General features: G+C 42.2%; 1 protein-coding gene across 1 annotated transcript; it reads right to left on the reverse strand.

The window, feature by feature from the left end:
* Positions 1–964: 964 nt before the first annotated feature.
* HSF2 (heat shock transcription factor 2) lies at positions 965–22,307 on the reverse strand (the record flags this gene model as incomplete). Its single annotated transcript, XM_079532892.1, has 13 exons — positions 965–1,251; positions 1,613–1,697; positions 4,921–4,974; positions 10,091–10,196; positions 10,662–10,931; positions 12,065–12,234; positions 13,089–13,173; positions 13,286–13,347; positions 14,450–14,525; positions 17,804–17,928; positions 18,670–18,797; positions 19,015–19,123; positions 22,167–22,307. 13 exons carry the CDS (start codon positions 22,305–22,307, stop codon positions 965–967), a joined length of 1,698 nt encoding a protein of 565 aa, XP_079389018.1.
* Between the last annotated feature and the right edge of the window lie 1,134 nt (positions 22,308–23,441).

Here is a 23,441-nt window from a genome sequence, read left to right on the forward strand (position 1 = left end):
CAGTAAATACACATTTTGAATAGAGGTGAAGTGCTTCTGCAGAAAGGAACAAGTGGGCTCTGCAGCAGTTGTCTGTAAGCAACCAAAGGAGGAAAGTAATATGTTGTATACTACTGAAATAAATTAGTTTGCTACAGTGGCTAATAGTTAGACTGCTGTTGGGATCTTATATATAAATCTCAAGATTTGCAGATGAGCCTCATTTCTAATAAATGTGCATAGAAAAAAGTTTGGCACAGTAAAAACACAGCTGTTAAATTCATATCTGCTTGGCACAGGGAATAAGAGACAACTCTTAAGCTACCACGCTTACTTACATAACATTTATTTTATCAGAGTAGATGGTCCAAGTTAAAGTACTCATGCAGTCAGGGGGCCTGGCAGCTGTAAAGAACTTCTTCCCCAGTTTGTGCTATGTATAAGCACTTTCACTGAAGTGAAAGTAAGGCAGAACCAAGATTTAGCAAGGTACAGGCACTTTGTTCCCAGTTCAAGCAGGGAAAAAAAAAGCCTAACATCAGGTCCTGGTCCCCCCCACCCCAAAAAAGCCTTATGTTTATTAAACAAAATATTGTAGAAAATAGAAAAAAAAAAAGATACAGAAAGTCAGTGCTCCCTAACCATACACTACTAGTTGTCATCATCATTATATGTAAAACCAGAAGTGGAAGAAACCATAAATTGAAGCTAACTCTTAACAAGTGTTTGGTTACCTCAGGTATTTAGAGATATGCATAAGTATACCAAGCATTTGACAGCAGTACTTAACAATCCAACTTGGTATTGCCAACTGTGTCTAACAGCTTGTCTAACTGTAGCTAAATAATTGCTTGTAGGATAGCAAAGGTATTTCAGATTCCCCACTATCTGGTTACATAAAACAGTGATTTACAAAAAACTCATACCAAACAATATTCTAAATAAATAGTTCCTCTTCATGACAATGTACATAGTCCCCATTACATTAGTTATCCAAGAATGGCATGTCTGTGTCCATGGGTGCTGGAGCAAGTTCACATAAATAGAACAGCGTGGCCTCACTTGCTTCTGCCTCTGTTAGCGGTTCCAAGCGCACCAGCTTGCTCTGAGTGGGTTCAGGATCCAGGCTGCTCTCCAGGAGCTCATCCACCTCCAGGGGTTTGTCCACAGAAGGAGTTTCAGTTGCGGAACTCCCGCTCTCAACAGTGGAGCCTGGGTTCCCATCAAGGAATGCAAGCAGTGGAAATGCAGTATACTGTATGAGTTGTTTATCTAAGGGAAAAAAAAAAATTCCCCAAGGCATTATCAGTTGACATGCCATTCTAATGTAGAATGAAAAAAAAAAAGTAACACCTTACAATTAATTAAAAGATTATTAAATTTTTTTTTAAAAGCTGTATAGTTGTTTTAAAAACATTGAAGAACTACTATATGAAGTTATTCTGATTCTCACAGAAATCATCAGTTTCGTACAGTGCCATTAAGCAACCTTAAAAGCAGATATATTAAATGCTTGTCTATACCTGTGTCATGCTGGTAAACAACAACAGTGAGAACAGTACCTGCTCAACACTTAAACCATTAAAAAAAAAAAAAAAAAAAAAACCAACAAAAACCACTTATTACAACTAACCTGATTTAGGTTTGGAAACTTGTGTTTCCTGTGAAGCAGCTGGGCCAGCATTATTCTTGGTAGTTTCTATTCCCTTCGTCTCCATCTAGAAAATAAAGTTAAATCTAAAAAACATGCTATCAAAGCCTCTTTAATGCAACTGCAATGACACTAGAACTTAGCTCATCAACTATTTTGAAAAAGTATTTGTGAAGGCAGGCTTTAAACTGAAGGACTTGGGGAACAGGTCCAAAAGGGCTCACAACACTGCAACTGATTGGAGAGTAAGCCAGGCCAACCAGAACAATTACAAACATTCCTGAGCTGCCTCCCATGACAAGAGGCAGAAGGCCAGCCACATCAAGGTTGTGTAGAGTTATGGGGGATTCTCTCGCATCCCTCTAGAGAAACCAGCATTCTCAGCTCTCTTTTTCTTCTCTGAAGCACCCACATACCAGGCCACACAGCATGGGGAATACAGAGGAAGAACAAGATACCTGTGTGGGCTCACAGGCCTGTGATCTCAAAGTATGTGCAGGACAGCTCATGGACGCCTGTGTACTTTGCAGAAAAGACAGGCCAGCAAGGGGACATTGTGGAGTTGCTCTTGTTATGAGAACTGTAACGTATTAAAAGCTCTGCCTAGGGATAAATGATGAATGAGCTGAGAGCTTATTATAAGTAAGAAAGGCATGCTAATATAGGTGACACCACAGTAGCTGTTTACTGCAGGCTGCCCGATCAGTTAGAGGAAGTTGATGAGGCTTTCTACAGAAGCTGAAAAGAGCCCCTCAGTCACAGGCACCTGTTCTCGTGGTGGGATTTCAATCACCCTGGTATTTGCTGGAAAAGCAGCACTGCCAGGCACACGCAGTCCAGATTCCTGCAGAGCACTGATGATTCTAACACAAGTGGTGGAAGAGGTAAGAAGGGCAGTGCTGGACCTTGTTCTTACAAAGGACTAGTTGGGAATGTGAAGACTGGCAGTAGCCTTGACTGCAATGACCGTAAGGTAGTGGAATTCAGATCTTGTGTGGAAACAGCAGTGTCATAATTAGGATTGCAATCCTGGCCTCCAGGAGACCTCTTAAAGGATCTACTTGGAGGCATTCTGTAGGTTACAGCATTAGGAGAGAACCTGATGACATTACAGCACCACTTCTTCCAAGCTCAAGATCACTGCAACCCTGAGATTAAGAAGCTGGGTAAAAGCAGCAGGAGACTTGCATGCATGAGCAAGGAGCTCATGGGAAAACACAAACAGAAGGTGAAAGTCTACAGAACATGGAAAAAGGGTCTGACCACTTGGAAGGTATACAGGAACACAGTCAGGGCACGCAGGGATGCAGTGTGAAAGACTAAGGCCCAGCTGGAATTAAAGGAAGATTCTAATCTAATAAGGAAGATTAAGGACAACAAGAAGAGCTTCTTTAAGTATATCAATAGCAAAAGGAAGACAAGGGAAAATGTGGGCCTGCTGCCAAATGAGGCAGATGTCCTGGTAAATGGAGGACACTGAAAACACAGTTACTGAGCACCTTCTTTGCTTCAGCCTTTACTGCTATGCCTGGTCCTAGACACTGGAAGAGAGGGTCTGGAAAAAGGAAGAATTCCCCTTTGTTGAGAAGGATCTTATTCTGGATGTCATCTCCACAGGAAGAAAAGAATGCTATCAGGAGTAGTTAACATGGGCTCAACAAGGGGAAATCATCCTTGGTCAGTGTGGTAGTCTTTTTTAATGACATGACTGAATAGCTAACAGTGGATGTTGTGTACCTTGACTTTAGTAAGGCTTTTGATACTGTCTCCCGTAACATCCTCAGGGATAAGCCTGGAATGCATGGCAAAGATGAACAGACAGTGAGATGGACTGGTAATTGGTTGTGATCAGCAGCAGTATAGTTGGGGAACCATTGCTACCACTGTTCCCCAGAAATCAGTACTGGGTTTGGTCTTGTTTAACATCTTCATCAATGACTTAAATGAAGGGATAGAATGCACCCTCAGTAAGTTTGCTGATGATACAAATCTGGAAGGAGTGGCTGACACACCTGAAGGCTGAGCTGCCATTCAGCAAGACCAGGAAAGGCTGCAGAGTACACTTGAGTGGAGAGGAACCTTTCGAGGTTCAACTAGGGCAAGTGTAGCATCCTGCACCTACAGAGGTATAACTGCATACATCAGCACAGGTTAGCAGCTGACAAGCTGGAGAGAAGCTCTGTGGAAAATGACCTGGGGGTCCTGGCAGACAACAGGTTGGCTACAAGCCAGCAGCATACTCACATTGACACTAAGTCTAAGAGTATCCTTATGCTAATATTAAAAGTGTAGCCTCAAGCGAATTTCTCCTCCCCCTTTACTCTGCCCTGATGAGGTCACATCTGGAGTACAGAGCTCAGTTCAAGAAAGAACTAAAGAACTAAAAAGTCCAGCAGCAGGATACAAAGATGATCAAAAGCCTGGAGCATCTCTCTTATGAGGAAAAGCTGAGAGACCTGGGACTGTTTAGCTTGGAGAGGGGATACACACATATATAAATATCTAAAGGTTAAGTGTCAAGAGAATGGAGCCAGGCTCTTTTCAGTGGTACCCAGTGACAGAACAAAGGATAACAGGCAGAAACCGGAACAGAGTAAGGTCCATCTGAACATGAGAAAGAACTTCTTTACTTTGAGGGTGACAGAGCACTACAACAGGCTACCTAGAGAGACTGTGGAATCTCCTTCTCTGGAGATATTCAAAGCCTACCTGGATACTTTCTTGTGCAACCTACTCTAGAGAACCTGCTTTTACAGAGAGGGTCTCCAGCAGTCCCTTCCAACCCCTGCTATTCTGTGGAAGAGGCACTGATATCAGTAACTTGAACTAACAGCACCTGGAAGAGAAAAATGTGAAATGGAAACAGACTTCCTCAAACAAGAACTAATGCTCACAAATGAATAGGACAAACTCTAGGAGCTAGTATGTTGCTCTGCTGCATATTCTAATGTTTCCCACCAGACAGCACAGATGAAAACCTACTGAGTAAGTACAGTTTTTTGCAAATTCTAAAATTTAAGAGAATACAAAAAAGATTAGAAAAGACTAGTAATATGCACAGGTGTTGGCCTAACAGTTCCAAATGACATTATTTGCTCCTAATTACTCCTTCCTATTTAAAGCCTAACAAGCAGGATGAATTTACCTGCAGCTCTCCTATCCTTACAAAAGTCTTGAAATCAAAAGAATGGAAAAAAGTGCAATTATACCCGTAAAGAAAAAAGTAAAAGATGAAAAAAGTTTGCATCTCTCAACTACTGAGTACATTGAGCAATGGATATAAGACTTACTTTGGTATTAGGGATATGATCTGTGGGATTCATCTGTACGGAGCTTGTAAAAAGCTGAATAAGACAAAACATATCAAGCTTTAGGTATCTCAATGTCCTATTAAAAATACAAGAATGTCACATCTGTGTGTGTGAGAAAAATCCCTGAACTATGTTTTCAGCCCCAGTCACAACTAAAGTTTATTTACAGGCAGTTACCACTTTTGCAAAGAAAGTTGCATTTTTACATTGTTTGGAATCACAAAAACTTCAGTCACAAAGAAAATAACTATAAGCACATCTAACTTGGAGTAACATTGTTTGCTGCAGTCTTAGGAATACAGATTAATTCTTGATTTGCTGCATTGAGAAATCGGTGTACAATAGTGAGGAACAAACCCCAAACAAGTTTTCAAGAAACACCAAACTGGAAAGAGTCAACAACACAAGGGAAAGCAGAGCTGGTGTTAAGTGGGATCTCAGCAAGCTGAAAAAGTGATCTAACAGTTACTCTGTCAAGTTCAACAGACAAACGTATCAAGGACACCATAACCCCATGCACCAACCCAGGTTAGTGACCAAACGGACAGGGAATGGCTCCTCAGAGACTGAAGTCCTGGTAGACAACATCCCACAAGAGCCAGCAGCATGACCATGCTGCAGGGAATGACCAGTTTTAGGTTTCCCAGTAGGAGAATGTTCACACTACAAAGTCTGGAAGAATGGTTAGGGGGCATGAAACATACAATGGGCTGATGAAGCATGGCTTATTTTGTCTACAGAGAGCAGACAAGGGTGGTTAAGTGCACTTTTCTACTATTACTAAAGAAGTGTTACTGAGATGACAAACTCCAGAGAGCTGGATATAGGACAAGATGTGAGAGTTTCATGCTGCAGCAGGAAAAATTGTCACTGACATAAGAAAATCCTTCACAAAGAGCAAAGCAGTAGAGCAGGCACCCAAGCAAACTCCTTTTGGAGAGTTCAGACTTCATGTTGACAAGACCCAGAGCAACATGATCTTTCATGCTGGCCTTTGAACAAGAGGACTGGACTAGATGACCTGCACAGATCCCTCCCAACCAAATTACTCTACTTGACATAAACCTGAACTGAAATTAAGAACATATAAACACTCCTAAGAAATAACTTGAAATGTCAAAGAAACTTGTAATAAAAGAGCCTTTTTAGCACAAGCTTACAGAGAAGATGACAGATAATGTGCTAGGTTATTTCAAAGAAAGATTATTAATCTAATTAGTATCTTGAGTTCATGCAGCAACAAATACAAGCATTATTTCACTAAAAAAGCCATTACTCAAAAGTTTAAATCAATGTCATCACTACACCATGCACTGATGGCAGTTGTGTATTACAGTTTTACCAATGCCCCAGATAAACATATACACAAATACTTCTAACTTTCCTTTTTTAAATGGAAGGCAAAAAAAATCTTGTCATTTTAAACTGTAACAATCCACACAATATATTACCAAAACAGTACAAAAATATTGAAATAAACAGAAAATTTGGGTCATTTCCCACAGCAATCAGCTCCAGTGCAGATATGTTCTACAGTAGATTAGGGGATCATGGTGTGCAAGGGGAGTCCCGAAGCAGAGGAGAACCCAGGAAAAGGTGAGAGCCACCTGGGCCTGCCAGTTCTCATTTGAGAGTGGCTGAGGAGGCATGGGCAGAGCCAGAAACAGCAGCATAACATCCCTAACGAGAGTGAGTCCCCCGGGAACACGAGTAACCAAGACCTGGCACATCAGTTAGGATACCCCACAGCAGTTGGCAAAGGGAGGGCAACAGGCTGCTCACAGCACTGAGCACCACTCTATTGAAATAAACATGATGACCACCTGCTGCAACAGACAGGTTGAGGCAGAAACCCAGACTTGAGAGTCACAACCATGTGGGGCTAACACATGTCCCCAGACAGACCTCCCAAGGAGCAACAGAGCTGTCCAGACCTTCAGTTCCACACTCTGAAATTTCCCCAAGGGCCTGAGGGGAAGAGAGGGTGTGATGGGTGCAAGCTGCCAGGCTGCATGAGGCAATCACCAGGTAGGAACTGGAAAGAAAGTGAGGCATATAGTATTACTGAGAGACACAAGCAAGTCAACTGCCCTGTCTTAAGCCCCTACAAGGAGAAGAAGCTAAGCCAGTTTCCAAACTGGAGGAAACAGACCACAGAAACATAGAAAATAAGGGAAACTGGACTCTCAACTTCACTTACAGAAGGAGTTTTTAACCTTGCCACCAAAGTGCCCAAGCAACAGATACAAAGCTCTGCAGCTGGAAAGAGAGGGCATGAGAAGGGTTCAGACCCAGGAATGGACCAACTTAATGCAGCCATCCACCAAAGACCCAAGTCAGAACCAGTGTCACAAAAAAAAAAAAAAAAAAAAAAAAAAAAAAAAAAAGGCATGCTTGTAATTCAGGACTCCTTACTGAGAGGCACCCATTTGTCATGTGGATCATCAAACAGGTTTGATGCTGCTGGGGGCACACATTCATGACATCAAGAGGCTACCAAGTCTGATAAAGCCAGAGAACTACTATCCACTCCTGATCACTCAAGCTGGGTCATATGAGGCTGCAACAAGGATATTTTGAAACAGTAGAAGAGATTTACGCCCTTCGGGAGGACGTTCAAAAGATCAGGAATAAAGCTATTATCAGATGCAACTGAGCAGGTGCAGCAAGAACATTCTGGGCAGTAAACTGCCTAGGCTGATTAGCAGAGCTTTAAGCTAAATTTGACTGGGGGAGGAGATGTGCTTTTGAGTGACAGAGAAAAGGCAGGGAACACTGTCACTTTAGGATGCAGCACAAGAAAACCTCAATATCTATCCCAAAGGCAATCGAGAAGGCTTCTGTAAGAAGGTAACACAGCTGATAGCCCAGTTGAAGTGTCTCTACACCAGAGCACTTAGCATGAGAAATAAGGAGAAGAAAAAATGATGCAATTAAAAAATGAGGACCTAATCGCTATCATGGAAACATGGTAGGACAAATCACACAATGCTGTGCTATGACTGAGGGCTATAAGCTTTTTGAAGAGACAGGCATGGCAGGAGGAGTGGATGAGTTGTCTTCTCTGTTCAGAAGTTAATAGATCCTGAAGAACTACCTCTGAAACAGTCATGACCAGGTCAAGAGCTTATGGTAAAAATGAGGGACAGGAACAATAATGGACATGTGGCTGTCAAGGTCTACCACATACTGCCTGTGCAAGGGGAGCCTGTCAATGAGGCCTTGTTGCTCCACCTACAAGAAATATGCTCACAGGCTCTCATCCTGATAGGGGATTTTAACTACTTGGATGTCTGCTGGGAAAGCAACGCAGCAGGCTGCAAGCAATGCAGGAGACTCCTGGAGCACACTGAGGACAAATTCCTGATTCAGACAAACTGACCAGAGTTGAGGCATCACTTGACACGGTGTTCAGTAATTCAGATGAGCCTATTAAAGAGGTTAAGATTGGAGGCAGTCTGGGCTGTAGTGACTATGTCCTGGTTGAGCTCATGACCTCGAGAAACATGGGCCTAGCAAAGAGCACTGTCACAACCTTTAATTTCCAAAGAGCAAAATTTCAGCTGTTTAAGTAATTACTGGATGAGATCCACTAGGAAGTTATCCTTTAGAGACAAAGGAGCAGAGCAGAGCAGAGCAGCCAGCTCTTTAAGGATGCCTTTTTGAGTGCAGAAGTGCTCTCTATCCCAAGCGTAAAAAATTAAGCAGAGGAGGCAGAAAACCAGCATGGCTGAAAACCTGTTGGTTAAACTAACAGATGAGAAATGTACAGGTTGAAGCAGGGACATGGGGTCTGCGAAGAATATAGGCAAAAGGAGAGCGTAGCCCCTCTGATAAGTGAGAAGGGAGAATTGACTGTAACAGACACGGAAAAGACTCAGTAAGTCCTCTGCCTTGGACTTCACTCTGGCAGTCAGTCTTCCCACATTTCATGCCCCTGAACCTCTGGTCAGGAGACGGAGGGAGCAAAACTCCTCCAACTATGAGAGCAAGTCAGAGACCACCTGATGAGAGTGAATGTGTTCAGGAGCATGGGGCTGGATGACATGCATGCCAGGGTCCTGGTCTAGAAAAAGAAAAATATCACTTACATTTTTAAGAAAGGGAGAAAAGATCCGGGCAACTACAGGCTGTTGAGTCTCTTGTCTGTGCCTAAGAAGATGTGGACAAGAATGTCCTGAAAGCTTTGTTAAGGTACATGAGACAAGGAGGAGATCCAGAAGAGCCAGCATGTCTTCCCAAGGGCAGATCTGAGCAATCTGGTGGCCCTCTGTGATGGCATCAGACAGAGGCAGAGCAATTGATGTCATCTATCTGGAGTTCACCTTCAGCTAGTTTACTTACAGCAGAGCTGTGTGGTGCAGTTGATAAAACAGAAGGAAATGATACTACCTGAAGAGGCTTGGACAAGCCTGAGAAGTGGGCCTACAACAACTTAAAGAGATTCAGCAAGGCCAAGTGTGAGGTGTTGCACTTGGGTCAGGGCAATCCCAGATGCATACAAACTGGAAAGACTTCGGAGTTCTGTTCTGGTGAATGAAAAGCTTGACAGGAGCCAGTGCGCACTTGCAACCTGGAAGACCAACTGTATCCTGAGCTGAATCAAAAAGGGTTGCTACCAGGGCAAGGGATGCAATTGTACCACTCTGCTCTACAATACTTAAGAGTACTGCATAAAGATCTGGGGCCCCCAGCACAAGAATATGGAACTGGTGGAAAAGGTCCAGAGGACCACAGAGATGATCTGAGGAGTGGAGCACTTCTCCTACAAAGGTGGAGAGAGTTGGACTTGTTCAATCTGGAGAACAGAAGGCTCTGGGGAGGCCTCAGTGTAGCTTTGCAATACTTCAGAAGAGCTCTATAATAAACAGAAGGGAGACTGATTTTTTTTTTACATGGCCTGATAGTCAGGACAAGGGGAAAAGGTTTAAATCTAAAAAATGGGAAATTCTGATTAGGTATTAGGAAAGTTTTTACTCAGGGAGTAATGAGGCACTAGAACTGAAGGCATTGAAGGCCAGGTTGGACAGGGCCCCGGACAGCCTGATCCAGTGGATGGCAACCTTGTCCAAAGCTGGTGTAGTTGGACCTAGATGATCTTTAAAAAGCCCTTCTAGCCCAAGCCGTTTTATGATTCTATGAAAATTACATCAAACAGCAGATCTGGATCTATGCTGAATTGTCGTCCTGATAACATGGCCTGGAAGTCCTCTAAACTGCAGTCGATACTGTCAAGATAATCCAGAAGTTCAACTCTGGAAGACAAAAACAATATTGTAATATTGCATTTATTAAAAGAAGGAAGAAAAAAAATCACAGTTAAGTTTTACACAGATATAGTATATCACCTAAAAATTTTCCACCAGAACTATGATGACTGCCTTTCCTTAAAAATAAACTCCTGGGAAAGACTTAAACCTTACTCTGTAGAGGAGAAGCTGAGTAAGAAAGGCTGGTACTCCAAACAAGAAATCATATTAGTATTAGACTACAACTATCATGAGCAGAAATACAACTGCATCTCACTTGTTCTAATAGAATCCAATCCGCCTGCAGGAACCTTGCAGATAAATCCTGACATCAACGCCAGTTTAAATGGTTTATCTATAACATTTCACTGTCAAATTACATTACCAGAATAAAGCTAATAAGTTCTCAACTAGGAGAACTAGGAGTTACTATTCGGTTAATTTCTGTTACTTAAAAAACAGGCTACTTACTTTCCAAGGAGATTTATATTCTGTGAAATTACTCCATTTTCATTGAGTATGGAATCCATCATGGAGACTGGGTCTTCTGCAGTTAAAGTTGACTGGTTATTCAGCTGTACAGCACTTGACATGAGCGGACTTGTGCTGTCACTGACAGGGCTGAGGGGATCATTAGCTGAGACAGCAACCGATTCTGTGCTTTTATCCTCTTGAATTACAGGGGCGTATTCTTCCTCATTATCATCTTCCACAATTACAATATCAGGAGAACGACTGCAGCTGTAAAACAAGACAAATAAATTATGAATTTTTGATACACTCTTAAATTTGTAAATGTGTAGGTTTAGTTACTTTCCATTTCAGCCAAGCTAAAATATGGAAATTAATTTTCCTTCAGCATTTTAACAGGAAATACAGCCAGATATTCTAAACATACCTATTTTCCACTGGTATGGCACAGTAACACTCAATACAGTTAATGCAGCTCAGCCAGTAAATACTGTTGTGCTATGTCACAACAACACTATTCTGAGCATATAGGAATTCTGATGCTTTTGCATTACAACAAGTACAAGCTTGCACATAAATGTGAACTATGCATAAAGTAGGACAAAGCACATAAGACCACCAAACAAGACAGACCACACAGTATGCATCTTTCTGGTGGAACACAATTTAACTCTGGATTAGCAGTAACATGAATGACCTCAGTCAATACTGTTACATTTAATTAAGCTTCTTATGTATACGAGGAAGGTAATGTAAAAAACAAAATGGTTTTCATTTGTTATCTCTGTATTTTCACAGTTTTCTTAACCCTTAAGTAGTTGCGTTACCTACTGAAACCTAATCTCAATTAAACTTTTCTATCAGAGAATGCATTCCCAGACATCAGTTCAAACACAAGTGTTAATTCAAGTATAAAATAGTAATCTCTAAATTTTATTTGTTGTGGCATAACACAGGTCCTATCAGTACCACACAACCAAGGAACAGAGTTGCATCTTAACCTCTGCTCATAGGCAAAAGATGAACTACTTCTACAGTACAAAAAGATAACACACAGTCACAAAACACTTGGGACTACAAAACAACAAATGAAAAAAACCCGAAGTTCTTAAAACTGAATAGCTGTCTGCCTTCACAACCAAAAAGGTAGACATAACTGATGTCTTTGGACAAACAGCACATTTAACAAGAGTGTAATAATACAGATTACTTTTCACTAGTTTCTATCAACATATTAAAACCTCCTACAGCCAATCAACTACGTGGAACAAATCCAGAGGAAATCTAGTGTGAATTCAGAGATAATGCTCCTACATCTGCAAGAGTACTCCAGACACTTGAATTACTGCATACTATTCAGTATTGGAAGCCACTTTCTATGTAGACTTCTAAAGACTTCTTACTTAGAAGAATCTGAAGTGGTATCTTCATTTGTCTCTGGTGTAATGGGAGCATTTTCTTCATCAACCATGGTATTTTCCTCATCAGCCACATCCTCAGTAACATCATAAATAATGATGTCATCTGAAATTTGTTCTCTTTGTTTTAAGCCCTCAGTTCTGTTGAGAGGTACCTGAAAATAATTTGTAAGAATGAGAGGACAGAAGGACAATTAGCTTCAGCATTCTGACAGTTATCACTGTATCTTTCAAAACCACAATTCTAAAGAGGTAGAAGGCTTTCCTATGCCTTAGAGACTACAATGAGTTTATACAGATCTATGTTTGATAGAAATATATATACATATATAAATAATATATATAAATGAGCAAGCTGGAAAAGAGCAAGCTGGAAAAGAGCAGCTACAGAAAAAATGTTTGGCAAGTAATAAAGGTATTCAAATAAAGTACTACCAATGTCAGACAACAAAAGCAACAAAAAGGCAAGACTACAAATGAACTAAAAATACTAAAAAAGTTACTATTAGTCATGATCTGCCATTTATACTTTATTATAAAGCTTATAATTCTAGTCCCAAGCTAATAATTCTAATAATTTCCCCAGCCAGAATTATTTGGACAGCAGAATATATCTTTCAATGGTGGAACATTCAAGCAGCACAAGAACTTAACATGATTCTGCAGGGTAAGTGCTGCTTTGCAGATGGATTCCTGTTCATGTACTGGGACTCCTAACTCAAGAAGACAACAACATAACATAAATGTCCTTAACAGTGCTACTATTAAAAGCACCTGCTGTCAGCATTTTCACATGACGCTATACATAGTTAAGTGGCTTCTATGTGATTATACTGAAAAGTGAATGGCAATTATCAACACACTTGCTTCTGAAGAAAATGTGGCATACCACTTCTAAAAGTTGAAAGCTCTTCAACATTTTTATCCTCAGTAAGAAAGACACGAGCTGTCTGTCCCTCTTCACTACTTCCTTCACCATAACAAATGGTATGCATAAAGTAAAACTCACATGATGATTATTGTCTGCTGGTTCTTTCACAATTTGCTGAAATACATTCGACTTTGTAGGTCCATTAGTGTTCAGAAGTAGAGGCCTAAATCACAGAAAAGGAAATCAGTCATCTAGGAGCTAATTCTTACGTTTCATTTAAGAAAAAAAAATGTCAATATACTGAGTGGATAGCAACTTTTCAAGACCACACTTACCTCTTGCGTTTTAGGCTCACTAGTTGGTTGTTCTGCACCAGGGTAACAATAAATTGTACAATCTATGAAGAAAAGAATGTTATACTTAGTTACACTGCTCCATAATTACTTCTCTCAAGGCACCGAGATCTCTTTTTCACATAGCAAGCACTAAGAATAAATTTGTACACTTCATTTACTATAGAGGAAAAAAAAGTCATTAAATTCAACTATTAGAAAAATTCTTATAAGCAACATAAGAATGTTGACCATATGTGTAACCTGTATCTATCAATACTGTGGCCTAGTGAAAAGTTTTCTTGATAAATTCAGAAAAAAGGACCCATACAGTTGACAGTATTCATCAGTTGCCTTTCCCCTTGAAATCTCAGTCTCTCTTCCTGCATGTTTTAATATTAAGAACTAAATGCATACATCTGGCCTGAACAACATGGAAAAAAGACACAGTAATTATTTGCAGCTTATAGTATTACTATTATGTAAATATACGTGAAGAAAAAAAAGAACCTGCAAACTCTTTGAATTTACAACAGTTTTGGTAGATCACAGATCTAAGCATCAAGCTAAGCTAATGTGTCATTAATGGTTTCCGTTCAATAATCTGTTGTTCTGATATCATCAGAAATGCAAAGTTCGTTTCAAGTAAAAAGAATTTCCAAAATAGACAGAAAAGCAAAAATGACAAAAACATATACACATCTACATACACACATAACATATTTACAAAATGAGGGATGCTCAAAGAAATTGCTCACTACCCACCAACCAACATCCAGCCAGTTTCTCCTGATCTTTAGCTGCTCCTCCCAGCCAACTGCCCCAGTTTCATAGCTGTGCACGACACCACATGACACAGGATATCCCTTTGGCCAGTCTGAGTCAGCTCTCCTGGTTCTGTCCCCCTCCATAGCTCCTTGTGCATCCCCAGCCCCCCTTGCTGGCAGGGCACTAGGAGAAGCTGAAACGTCCTTGACGCTATACAGCACTGCTGAGCACCAACTAAAGCACTGGTCTGTTATCAGCATTGCTTTTCTTCTCAAGCCAAAATATAGCATCACAGACACTACAAAGAAAATCAGCTCTATTCCAGCTGACACCAGGAGAGTAAGACAGAGCATTCCTACTTCAGAAACACCCGCTGATTGTGTTTAAATGAAGCCTTACCTTCCGAATAACTTGCTGTTGTTTCAGGTGTTTTGCTCTCAGTTCTGCCACTTCCCTCCAAAGAGATTCATTCTCCCTGTTTGAAAAGGATAATCTAAAATCAAACTGAATTTTGAAGTATTCATATTATTAATTTTTGTTAAAGAGTAGTTAATTTCAATAAAGGTTTTTGAAATGCTTTATTGATTGTACAAAAAGAAAAAAATCATTTAGCAATCCTTGGAAATAATTATAAAATGGAGAACCAAACACAACAAGCACCCTGAGGAGAACTTCCAAACTCCATAAAACATATTTTCCCCAAGTTAGGCATTACACACTACATATCAATACTAATTCAGCATTTTGGAATTAGGTGCTTTGTGCCCTTTCAAACAACAAAGTTACCTTCTTTTCATTCTCGGAGAGCTGCTCAGAAAGTAATTCGTCCTATTTTATTACACTGATCCACAACATCAGAGGATGTTGGTGGTATGGCAGTAGATGCTGAACCGTCCCACCAATATTCTGTTTCATTTTGTTGCTGTGCAACAGGTGGCACCAGAAGGGCAAGTCTGACAAAATGGCATCTGATATGAAAGTGCATATGAAGCAATGGTGTGTCACCGAATTCTTCCACGTGGAAAAAACTGCACCCACTGACGTTCACTGACACTTGCTGAATGTTTATATGGAGACCAAACAGTGGATGTGAGCACACTGAGGTGGTGGGTGGTGCACTTCAGTGGTGGTAACAGTAACGAAGACATGCCGTGTTCTGGATAGCCATGCACAGCTCTGGGTAATGAACAGCATCTCCATCCATCAGCTCACCCATGCCAATCAGCAGACTACAACCAAGGAGCTGAGCATGGAACTGAGTATGAGCTTCAGTGCATCAAAAACAATGTTGGCAACACCGGAGTATCTCAAAGCTTGTGCCAGGTGGGTCCCATGAATGCTTACAAAGGAATAGAAAATACTATATGAAAGTTTGTCAGGACCTACTGTACCAATGAGTCTGAAAGTGACAGTTTCTGGATCACATCATTACTAGTGATGAGTAGTGTCACCATTATGAGCTGAAGTCAAAATGGCTGTCCAAGAAGTGGCAACATGTGAATCTACCATCAAAGAAAAATCTCAAGACACAGCTCTCAGCCAGTAAAATGATGTGCACTCTCTTTTGGGATAGAAAAAGGGTGATCCTTTTGGATTTCCAGGAACCTGAACCATCAATGCTGACTGATGCATCAAGACATTGATAAAGCTTGAAGGGTCAAACTTCCAGAGTCAGGCCAGGGAAGGCAACCTCCTGTAACAAGGTAACTCCAGGCTCCACAGCGGCCTGAAGACTGCGAAGCACAATGCCAACTTTGGCTGCACTGTCCTACTGTATAGTCTGGATCTGGTGCCTTGTGACTCCCATCTGTTCAAGCTGATGAAAGATGGACTGTGTGGGCAACATCTTACCAGCAATTACAGCAAAACAGCAGCAGTGAAACAGTGGGTCACTTCTGCTGGTATTGACTGTTATGAGCACAGCATGCAGGCACTTGTTTTTCACTGGTGAAAACATATAGCTAATGGTGGTGACTAGTGGTGACTAAGTTGAAAATAGCGTTCTGTAGCAAATACTGCAGTTCATCATTTATATTACAGCTATTTGCCCTCCCTCACACATTTCTTGCTGGAGGGAAGCCATCTATCAGAAACTGTACATCCATCTTGAACAGATCTTTGTAGAACAAGCTGAAGTCTTACACACAGCTATAGGTTGCCTTTAGTTCCAGTAAAGGGGTACACTAGGTGAAGAGCATAGCAGAGAGAGCAGTTTTCCTGAAACACTGTCTCTTACAAACCTTGCCTGTTTACAAACCTTGGCAGTACTCACAGGAGTCCAGAACTAAGACAGCATAAAAACTGATATAAGGTGACCCTTGCTATCATACCCATGAGCCTTGTGGTTGCTGACAGCATAAAGCACATTCATCAGAAGCTAATGAATATCAAAAGCTTCAGCACATAAGGAAAAACAACATACCAGCCTTCCCTCTTTCATAGTTTAATTTTCAAGATGTATGCCAAAGAATGAAAATCTCTCCACCAGTGTTTCATGTTTTTAGGGAATTTTAAGCTCAGTTTTCATAAACAGTTGCTGATATGCAGTAAGATGCAGCTTAGTAGCAGTTTTGAGGATTAAAATGTCCAACAGTTTAAAGACAGTTCCATCACAAATTCAACAACAGCAGTCAGGGATTCTGAGCTTTCTCAATCTTCCCACTTCCTAAGATTGGCTCTTCTGATTTAGATCCAGTTTTACTTAAATCATTTAATTCTCACTGAACAACTTAGATGTCAAAGACATCTTCGCAAACTGTCCAGATGTTAGAAAAAAATGTCATTTCAGCCAGTCAGCCCTGCTCTGAGCTTGGTTTGAACCTGATGGTCTCCTGAGGCTTCTTCCAATACAAATTATATGACCCAATAGCGTGAACAGGAACCTTTTTACTCTGACTGGCCAGTTTCTAATAAAGACCCTTCCTAATCAAAATAAGTCTGCCCTTCAAACTTCAGTAATTAGAATTGAAGATGCCAAGTGAATGAAACCATTTATTTTTCAAAACTTGAACTTACTAGTTATATCTGCCACAGAGGCAAGCAATTATTTTCTCAATTTGAAGTCCTGGAGATAGGTACTACTGAGGTACTGTGACTTTCAGTGCAAGAGCTTGTCTCTATAAATCCTGTCTTCATCTACATACTCTATCTACACACTCAAGTATTTCTGACTCACACTGCTCATATTATTAACAACAAAACATAATTACTAAATAGGAAATAATAGTATTCTAAAAATACTCAATTTATATTTGGATTTTAGATTCTACATATCTGTGGTTGTAACTAATGAATTTCCAAGTAACAATTCCAAACAAGTTTTCCTAAGGATTAACTGTCCTGTAATTTCAGCACTGAGGGAATGAAGACAGCAAGAGGAAAATAAAGTAATGAGTAAGAACAGTAATTGTAGTACGAAAGTCTAAGTAATTTGCAAGAACCAAACTACCTTAGACTAAACACAGCAACTAAGCTTATTTGGTGTATGCTAAGAACTTAGTTGAATATTCCACCTCAGCAGCATTAAGGAATTATCAGAGACAGTTCTTCAGACACCGATTTTGCCTATTACTTTTAGTCATACTTAAATATTCAATTGCAATGCAAATCTTTCACTGAAATTCATCTTTCTACAACAATAGTTCAAGTCAAACACTATCAAAATTAGGTCTTACATTTATGTCATATTTGTTTTCCAATATCTATTACCAGTATTACTCCATTTTAGGGATCAGCTGTTGACAGAGCATTTACCTTTTCAGGGCAGACAATCGAGATTCAATAGTCTCTTGTTTAATCTCCACTTTCTGAGCACTACTTATTATTTTGGAGAGATCCTCCTGGCTTATCTTGTTTTCTTCAGGTCTCGAAGAAGAAACCTTTAAGAGATGAGAAGTCAGAAACAACGCTTCCCTTTACTCACTGTTAATTACTATTTTCTTTTGAAGATCAAGTATAACCTCTCTAGTGCTGATAACCAAATTAAAAATCAGTAATAAACCACGGCATCAAATACGTAAATACAGAAACGAAGAGACTTCTTACAACAGATGCCATATCACCCATACTTGTTATAAGCATTTCAGATTCTCCAGGCACAGTAGACAGTGCTCTACATCTGAACTACTTCAAATTAACCCAAGGCTAACAAGCATCTCTCTCTCACCATAGTTATTGTATTTCTGCTTGATAGCTACTCTTATTCACCTAATTCTCAGTAACTGCAGAGCAAGTTTTAGAAATGTAACAGCAGCATAACAAATATGTTTATGTATTTGCTTCCAGCTCTCCTGAGTATGTTCTGAAACAAGCTACATAAAAATAAATTGTTACATTAGGAATGGTAAAGTTAAAGCATGTTCTGCCTCTTAACATGCATCTGTTGAACCTTCTATTTGCATAACTCATTTTTGCTGCCTGTTAAACTCACTATGAGAGAGAAATAATTATCTAAAGCAGCCTAGTCAAAGTCCCTAAAATAACTTTAAATAAATCAGAACTTGCATGAGAGCACCAAAATCAACTTGGACTTACAATCCCACAATTAAAACTTGCCATGAACTCTGCTATTCGTTTAAAATTACTAAAATTACTTGGTTTAATACTGAGTTTTCACTAACCTTCCTTTTAATGTGTTCCAACAAGTCCTCTCGACCCTGCTTGAAATATGGGTGTTGAAACTCAACTAGACCATCTCGCTCCAGTTTGACAATCCCAGAATCAACATGGACAACTTTACGGAAGCCATCTTTAAAAAAAAAAAAAAGAAAAGAAAAAACTCCTATCTGAAAACTCACACTAAGGAATTCAAACTATATTGTTCCAACTGTCCTTTTATCAGTCTTGAGGATGACACAGTACTCTAAATGCGACAACACAGAGGAACTCTTCAAAAGAAAATAACACAACTAAAGGCATCCAGAATCTTTAACTGTGACAGACACAAACAAAATAGGAGAACTTACACATGTTTAGCTGTCTGACAAAGCTTGCCATGTTGTTGTGCTTGAAGTACTTAGGCAGAATCTCTTTTGCAAATCTCTGTTCATCCAACACCAAGAAACTCTGGCCATTCTAAAATGAGAGACATAAAGCTACTTAAGACTATTGTAGAACACACTCTGGGCTTGCAGAATTAATCACTGCATAGGAATGCTTCCTTTGTGCATGCAGTACGTAACTGATCTGCTTGCCTGCAGTTTTCCACAACAAAAGCGTATAACTGCAGTTGCTTTGCAACAGAGAACTAGCAATTAGTTGCCATCCATATCTAAAGGAGAACATTCCCATTGCTTCTCTCCACACTTCCTCAAGAAATTAATTAAGGACAAGTTTAACAACAAGCACCAGTTTCATTACAGCACAACGCCATAAATTTTGTATGTATGAACTTTAAAATCTTGAGAGGGAATATAAATACAGCAGAGACTGTGAAAGGTCAGAAACAAAATAGGACAAAAAAACCAACAAATCACAGCTGAAATCCCTTTTGCTACCCAGCATAAAAGTGCAACTTGTTGTTTAAGACTCTTAGACAAGATAGAGCTGTCAAAAAGCCGAGCCTGTCCACAAGATTTCAAAATGACCAAAAAGCACTCAAGACAATAATTCCCTCCTCCTGCGTGCCAACTCTGAGAGGATCAATCTTTTACCCAATAAACTGATCCTCAAATTACATCCACAGACCGAGACAAACAGAAGCCTCCGTTCTTTGTTCTTCCGTAATCTTGCTCCATTAACTAAAGGACAAGTAATTGGCAGAATCAGAATTAGAGACTTCAAACTGGCAAAGGTTTTCTCTGTAATCTATTCACAATATTCTTACCTCACCTATGATCTTTGTCAAACGCCAGTACTTACGCTCCATCTTCTCAGGAGCCCTTCAGTTCAAGAAGCTCCACTTGTTTCCTATCCCCAGCAGCTGCATGCTCCCCAATAAAGAAGTGTAAAGAACCAACTTCGAGACCACGTGAAGATTGCTGATATGGGAAGTTATTTCTAACAAATGAAAAACCTCTTAACTTCCCAGTAACACACGCCTATCTCCCACTGAGAAATAGGCAGTGTAAAGAAAATAGGAAGTAAAAGAAAGGGTAAGAACAGATCATTTTAAGATAACCTAACTCACCAGCTGAAGGTTTTAAGTGGTGCTACAGCGACCTGCAATGCCAGCAGACAGCTTTTGTGCAGCACCTAACTTCATTATCAGCTTGAAAAGCTTCAAACCTTTTGCAGAAAATTAGAAAGATACTTCCATTGTTCCTCGTTGCCCCAACAGTCACTTACATCAATGCTGTAAACAGACGCTAAGGCCTAGCTTTAACTCAGTGAAGCATTACTGTGTACCTGAACACCGTAGTCCTGTTGTTACTGACAGCAGCAGACAACAATCTATGTACTTCATTTGTTACTCCTGCTGCCCATGCCTGCACTAAGACATATATGCAGGAAGACAAGATTCGGCTGGTTTTGCTTCAGTGTTCATCCTCACAGTGTAAAAATATGGATTTGTACAGAAAAAAAACAATGAAATGTCACAATAACAGGACTCTTTCTTCACTGAGGCAGCATATTTTTCAAATATGCCAACATCTGCATATGAAGGGCTCCCAATATCTTCATCCATACAGAAACTGCTAAAGGCTGATTGCGCAAACTACAATCAGTATGCCTTTCTTCCATAAACTGCCTTGCAGAATCTCAAACTCAGCCTTCATTTTCAATTGAGGAAATAACATAAAGGTACCAAACAATGGTCCCTAGCATATTTACTTGAGGTAAACATGATGAATTTGGGAAGCATCCATGGAGCATGAGGTGGCAAAAAGGCCTTTTTAAAGCTAGAAAACACATTGGCCTCAGCACCTTTCTTTCAGAGGAGGAAAAAAAAAAACAAAAACAGAAGGAAAGCTGCTGTAGTGTAGACAGCATACAACCATACAATGCTAGGTTAGAGGGAACCTTAAAAACCATCTAGTTCCAACCTCCTGCTGCAGGCAGTGTTGGCACTCACTAGATTAGGCTGACTCTGGACAGGACATACCCAGCTTAACATCTTCAGGGATTGGGCATCCACAACTTCTTTGGGGAACCTGTTCCCTTCTCAACAAAGCTTGAGCTACTGGTAAGCCCAACTGTCAGTAAAACATTTTGCAGGGTACTGAGCCACCGCATGAGCTAAACTCAACTGAAAACTGTTATCTCAACACTTGAATACACCGGCACGGTGCGAGAATGGGATTTTTTTTTTTTTTTAGAATAAGTTCCCGGTAAAGCACACACGCATCAGAATGGTAACTACAGGTTTAACTACAAGTCCCACGACATCAGGCAATTGAAAGCAGCAGCCCAATCCCCGTCCCACGCCCAAACCCGCCGGGCACTCAGAGACTTCCCTCAGAGGTGATGCCCGCCCGGCTCCGTCGACTGAAGGTGCACAACACATCCGGGCCACCAGAACAAAGGCCGCTACGGTCCGGGCGCGGGGCAGCCCCGCAGTTACACCGCGAGCAGGTGGCCGCGGCCGGCCCAGCCCGAGCGCGGCAACTACTACCCCACGTGGCCGCATGGGATGGGGGAGCGGGGCGGCCGCGGGGAGGGATGTAAATACGCCCTTCTCCCGTCTTCCCGCTGTTCTTTAGCTACACAATTCGCAGCCGTTACACAACTCCAGGCGCTACAGACGAGCCGGCGGAGCCGCGGCGGAAGGTGCCTCTCGTTGTCAGCGCACGCCGCGTGCCGGTGCCGGCCGCGCCGCCCGAGCCCCAGCCCCAACCCGTGCCCCGCGGCGGCTCCCCGCCCCAGCCGCGCCCTGGCAGGCTCCGCAGACGGCGGCAGGGCCCGGGCCCCGGGCCACCACCCGCGCTCGTCACTTCCAGCCGCACGCGGTCCCCGGATAACCGCGCCGGGGTCGCTCCTCCCGCTAGGGGCCCGCCCGGCCGTGCCTGGATTTCCCGCCCCGCGCCGAACCACCGAAGCCCCCTAAGGCCCCGCTACCCTCCCGGCCCCCGCTGCCCCCGGACCCGCACCGCCGCTGCCAGAGGGGAGCTGCCTCCCGCAGCCGGGGGGCACACGGCCGGGGCGGGGCGACCAACGGCCGAGGCTCGCGTCGCCGCACCTGGCTCCAGGTGATAAGCTGGTTGCTGGGCGCCTCGCCCACCAGCGCCCACAGCTTGCTGAGGAAGGCCGGCACCCCGGCGCCGGCGGGGGGCGGCTGATGGGCCGGCGGCTGCTGCTGCTGTTGCGGCTCCTGCTTCATTGTCGCTCGAGACCTCCGCCGTCTGACCGGGGGAGGGGCGCGAGAGGAGGGCAACCAGCGCCACTCGGCCCCGCCCCTCATCCCGCGCGCTTGCGCACTGAGCTGCCCCGCATGCGCGGCAGTGGGCGGCCGGCGCGCCTGCGCAGCGTTCAGGTGCCTCCCCGCCCCTTCGGCCCCCGTGTTTTACATAACGGGCCCACGTGCGCCGCCCTCACGTGCCACAACAGCGCGCGCACGGCCGCACACCCGTGAGGGGCGGGGCCTGAGGCGGACTCGACCCCTCTATGCAAATGAAAGGAGGGCGGGGCCCAATGGTCATCGCCTGCTGCTCCGGGGCGGGACTGGAGCAGCCGCAGGGGCGGGGCCCGGGCAAGAGGCGAAGCAGCAAGGGAGAGCGGTGTTGCCAAACCTTGCTTCTGAGGTGGGCTGAAAGCCAGTGGAATAAAGTTGGGTATCCACTTATATAGTTTGCTATTTATTCTGACATCAAAAAATCTCAGAAGCATCAGCTTTTTCCTCTCGCGGTAGAGAAACGGGCAAGCCCTGCAGCCAGCCCTGCCCTCTCTTAAATGAATTTTGACAACAGATATCTCAGCTTTGAGATGGAATCTTGCTCTACAGTGTAGTTTCATATATACTTAAAAACAGATGTCACAAAGAATAACCCTCATATAGCAACACTTTACTGTTATGACCTTCATCTGCCTTCTCTCAATCCTGATCTTTCCGCGTTACAGTGATACCCACAGAACAGTCCAACAGGGCTATAGCAGCAGCCTGTATGAATTGCTCTTACACCAGACCCTGAGTAAACTCTAAGTCAACGTCCCAAGCACTAGCCTACAGGTTTTCCTAAAGACAAGTAGCACAATACAAAACAACTGAGAATGACATGGGAGCTCAGGTAAGGTGACAGGTTTCAAGGCAATACTCTTCTTTTTGTGGCTGCAGCACGTGACATTCAAAGGCTGTTGCATTGCTGCTATGATAAAAACCACATCTTTGTTAGCTGCCTTAACTCTCAGACACTCTATGATGTTTCAAATTCAGCTATTTTAATTATTCGCCTATACTGATCACAGTGAAGGCAAAAGACAAAGCAGCCACAAAATTTCAGAGAGCTTTTAAGAGGTC

The sequence above is a fragment of the Tetrao urogallus genome, assembly GCF_951394365.1.
Source record: "Tetrao urogallus genome assembly, chromosome: 2".
Taxonomy (NCBI): domain Eukaryota; kingdom Metazoa; phylum Chordata; class Aves; order Galliformes; family Phasianidae; genus Tetrao; species Tetrao urogallus.